Genomic DNA, 4,663 nt, shown 5'->3' with positions numbered 1-4,663 from the left:
AGCACTGCTTAATGTAACAGGCGATGTACTTGTATTCAGGTCAAAGCTAAAGTTGTCAATGGGAAGTGCACAGCTTCTTTCGACGACTTGACGTTGGAGGTGTATGCGATTGAGCACAATAGGATTGCTATCAAGTGCTTGGATGCTGAGACGTAGGTCGGGCAAGATCATTGTTGAGGAATCTCCTCGGCAGTGTTGGAGCATATGTTTGGTTTCCCTACTGTTTCATGAAAGCTCAAATCTCGTGACTTGTGAGTGTACAGATATTAACATGAACAACCTGAAATTCTTTTCCAATTCATTTGTTCGTATTAACACGCATAGTGCTTCCGCACCCTGTTGCCTGATCTTTTAGAAGCAGAAGCGGACCAGAAGTTGTGACGGGCTACTACGCTAATCCTTCCTATACCTGTGGCGAGCTTGTCCAGGCTCTTCATGATGCTGAACGCTCGACCGACGAAGATTACTTCTCTGACACGGATCCGAACAAGGACGAAAATAAAGATGTTATTCGGAGGGCCCTTCGGAGGGCATTTTGCGTTTAACGCAAAATGCCTGATGTTCTTCATATTCACTGATGTTCTTGACCAGTAACTTACTGGTCAAGAACATTCAGTGATCGTGTGTGATGTGTTATTCATAATTTTATAATCAAGGTTGGTAATTTATCAAGTGTGACTCGTGTTTTGTGTTCATCAATAGTCGGCCGCCTCATAGTGTGCCACACTAAGTGTGGTCAATTTCATCCCAACTTCCTTCTACGTCATACGTCAGCCTCTGGAGGAAGGCGAGAAACTGTTCAGCGAAAGACAAAGTAACGCGTCGCAACGATATCAGTCATGAGAATCAAGCCTTTACATGCCAGCGCAACTCTCATGAGAAATGCAGCGCGGAGTGAACAGTTATTTAGCGTTTAGAGATCTACTCTATACTATCACGGGCTGCAATTTTGCTGCCTCTAGTATTGCGATCATGCGCATCCTAATCCTGCTAGTGTTACTCACGTTATGCGATCCCCTTTAGGTCGTAAAATTCTATCTTCAGCGCTTCTTCTCCTGGAAATGAGTTGAAGGGTCGTACGAGAGAGACGTGTACGAGTGCAGCTCACGACTCGGTCGCGAGCAGCGTGAGTAGTGCTAGATGTTAGTACGTTGTAGATGTCGATGTAGGATGTGTGAAAGGAGTGGTATTATCTACCAATTACTGGGTATCCATGGCAGTATTATTTGTCACATGCTATTGCGTATTCTCTCTATTGCCTCTTTACTGGGGTTACTCCATGTTGAGGCTCGTTTGAGTCGTGGGGGCACGCCTCATGGACAATTGCTTCTGAGCAAGCCTAGAACTAGCATAGCGCGGAATAGTCCAACTATCCCGGAAGTAGAGGTAGGCCATCATAATGGGTTCCAAATGATCCGACTCATTCAGCCCGACAGAGTGGGAACTGAGGACCCTCCGGGTGTTCTGACTCCGAATAGGTATGAAAGACTCCTGGGTATCGATCCCCTGGAAGAACCTTCCAATTCAGGCGTTGGTGCTCGGTGGAAGGCCAGGTTGACGGCGAGCCTCGTGTGGTGTATTTCCGACAGTCCGACGATTCCAACAACTCCACGATAATAAACCTTTACTCACGCAGTGTACTTCAAGGGTAACTTGATACGTTTCTCCTCTTTTTCGACTTAGAGAGTCGTCCTTAGGGTCAGGCAACTGTCACGGGCCAAGTTCCCTTTCCATCACTTACTCGATTGTGACAAATACATCAGCGTCATTCATTCTTTCTGGTTGATTTTTCTTCAAGTGTACCGAGATGCAGTTGATGAAGCTGCGAGGAGAAGAACACCGATCGCTGATGTTTTTGTCCGAAGAGTCTTCGATAAATATTTGACTACACTTGACTGAATCTTGAATTGAATGCGGGTCCTGCATGGTTGGTAGGCAGCCCTACATTTGTTGAGATGTTCTGTGGTTTCTCCTGGGCTTTGCGTTGTAGAGAAAGTCACCTCCCAAGGTTATGTTTTCATTCCGAGCTTTTGTCTGTATTCCACGCCCACCCCCATAATCTGAACTCTCCCGGTTACTTGGCTGCCTATAACCCTTCAATCCACTAACACCGCGAACTTGTTATCCTCATCAGCGAGATTGACTTCGTCGATTATGGAATCGGCGAATTGCAATTGATAGTCAGTGACTGTCGGCTCAGTACATGTCTCACTTTGAATTTACTACAGGCCGGGAGTTCACAAATTCTCTGGCTCGGAATTGCTTTGAGCACGGTCTGATAGTGATACAGAATTAGTCACCCTATGGTTCCGTTGAGGAATCAGGCCAAAGGTGAGAAAGCCGAGATGTACATCCGAATTGTAACCGACTTCGAATCCTTAATAATGAGAGTGCCATTACTGATTGAGACACACCACGCGATCATTCGACACTGCTTGACGGACACGATCGTAGAGAGTATAGTGTGTATACCATGTACATAAATATCACAGGTGCATATCAGTCCGCCATCATCACGGTTGTTTGAAATTTAATGTCTTTAGTCTTACATACTCATGGAGGGCGTCCGTCGTCCCGATCCGGTGCTTATCTCAGAAGAATATACCTTCAAGGAACTCAAGGGCTCGGAGTCCCTACATCTATTTCACCCTGTACAGTACAAGAGAGCGAGAAATTGAACTTCTCCGAGTCACCTCGTAATACGAGGCTTCATCGGATACGCAGCTTGTAGCGCTGTAATTCCGAGCCTAGGAAATAATATCATCACAGTCAAACGGTATCATAGCACGACGACTCATAATACAACGATCGCTCTGAGATACTTGACTGAGTCGAGTTGACTCTATAGAGGCGGCGAAGTGATGATAGGATCTCCCTCACTGATAGCTTGTGTGGCGTTTGTCTGAGCGGAGATCTCAGTATTGTTATGACTCAGTAACGCCGCGTTACTAACGCGCTGTATCGCGTTACTAACGCCATACAGCGCGATGTTGGTAACTATCGGCCACAGAAAGTAGCAGAGTAAGAGACGATGGTACAAAAGAGACGGGTCTCAAGTCAAAACATCATGTCTCGTCTCGTGCGGCGAGCGTGTAGCAATAAAGGTGAACCGCGTGTGCTCGAAGGCGAACTACGGGACGAAAAGAACGCCGAGCAAGAGAACAGGTTGGGTAAATTTGTAGATGTCGATGTAGGATGTGTGAAAGGAGTGGTATCATCTACATCTTACTGGGTATCCATGGCAGTATTATTTGTCACATGCTATTGCGTATACTCTCCGTTGCCTCTCTACTGGGGTTATTCCATGTTGAGACTCGTTTGAGTCGTGGGAGCACGCCTCTTGGACAGTCGCGCCCGAGCAACCGCGAAAGGGTCCCGATAGTAGAGGTAGGCCATGGGGAGCATCACAATCGGTTCCAAACGATCTCCCCAACTTATTCAGGCCGACAGAGTGGGAACTGAGAACCCTCCGGGTGTTCTGACTCCAAATAGGTATGCAAGACTCCTGGGTATCAATCCAGAGGAAAAACGTAAATCTGCCGATTCAGGCGTTGGTGTTCGGTGGAGGGCAAGGTTGGCGGCGAGACTCGTGTGGTGTATTTCTCACAGTCCGACGATTCCGACAGATCCACGATCATAAGCCTTTACTCAGAGGGTGTACTTCGAAAGTAATATATTACTCCTTTTTTCGGCTTGCAGGATCGTCCTCAGGATCAGACAACTGTCACAGGATGTTTTTCCCTTCCCCCACTTAATCGATTGTGACAACTACATCGAGACCATTCATCAGGTTTGCTGGCTCCTCGAACCAAATTACCGAGATGCAGTTACTGAAGCTGCGAGGGAAGGAACGCCGATCGCTGACGTTTTTGTCCGAACCATCTCCAATACATTCGGATGAGAATGCAGTTAATGCAGGACATGGTTGTTGGGAAGCCCCACAGTTGTTGAGATGTTCCTGTTGTCTCTCGTTGGAAATCCAATAGAATCTCCGTCATTGATGGCTTTTGTAACATTAGTCTGAGCGGAAAGCTCAGTATTGTTATGACTCAGTGACGCGACACAGTGTGATGTCGGGATTGCCGCCGCAGGAAGTAGCAGGGTACAAGAACGATGGTAAAAAGGAGACGGGTCTTAAGGCAAAACACCATGTCTCGTCTCGTGACACGAGACTCGTGTGGCGAGCGGCTAGCAATTAAGCCCGAAGGTGAACTACGATCGATGTCGATGTAGGATGTGGGAAAAGATATGATATTACTGGGTATCCCCGGCAGTATTATTTGTCACATGCTATTGCGTATTCTCTCCGTTGCTTCTCTACTGGGGTTACTCCATGTTGAGGCTCGTTTAAGCCGTGGGAGCACGCCTTATGGACAGTCGCTTCTGAGTGAGCCTAGAACTATCCCGGAAGTTGAGGTAGGCCATGGTGAACATCACAGCAAGTTCTGAATGTACACCCAACTTATTCAGGCCGATAGAGTGGGAACTGAGGACCCTCCAGGTGATTTGATGGAATACAGGTACGCAAGACTCCCAGGTATCGATCTCCTGGAAGAGCGTAAATCTTCCAATTCAGGCGCTGGTGCTCGGTTGAAAGCCAGGTTAACGGCGGGACACGTGTGGTGTATTTTCGACAGTCGGACGATTCCGACAGATCCACGGT

General features: G+C 47.3%; 1 protein-coding gene across 1 annotated transcript in view; it reads left to right on the top strand.

Annotated features, from left to right (window-relative positions):
* The window catches only part of Pmar_PMAR024337 (hypothetical protein), a gene marked incomplete at both ends in the record, with an annotated part of 2,546 nt that extends 2,390 nt beyond the window's left edge, over positions 1-156 (top strand). Inside the window, one exon of the mRNA XM_002769255.1 lies at positions 40-156. Coding sequence (XP_002769301.1) covers positions 40-156 — 117 coding nt within the window. The remainder of the gene's footprint in view (positions 1-39) is intronic.
* Positions 157-4,663: the final 4,507 nt, after the last annotated feature.

Source organism: Perkinsus marinus (genome assembly GCF_000006405.1).
Source record: "Perkinsus marinus ATCC 50983 genomic scaffold scf_1104296966216, whole genome shotgun sequence".
Taxonomy (NCBI): domain Eukaryota; phylum Perkinsozoa; order Perkinsida; family Perkinsidae; genus Perkinsus; species Perkinsus marinus.
Note: the sequence above shows the minus strand (reverse complement) of the source record. Positions and strands in the feature narration are given on the sequence as shown.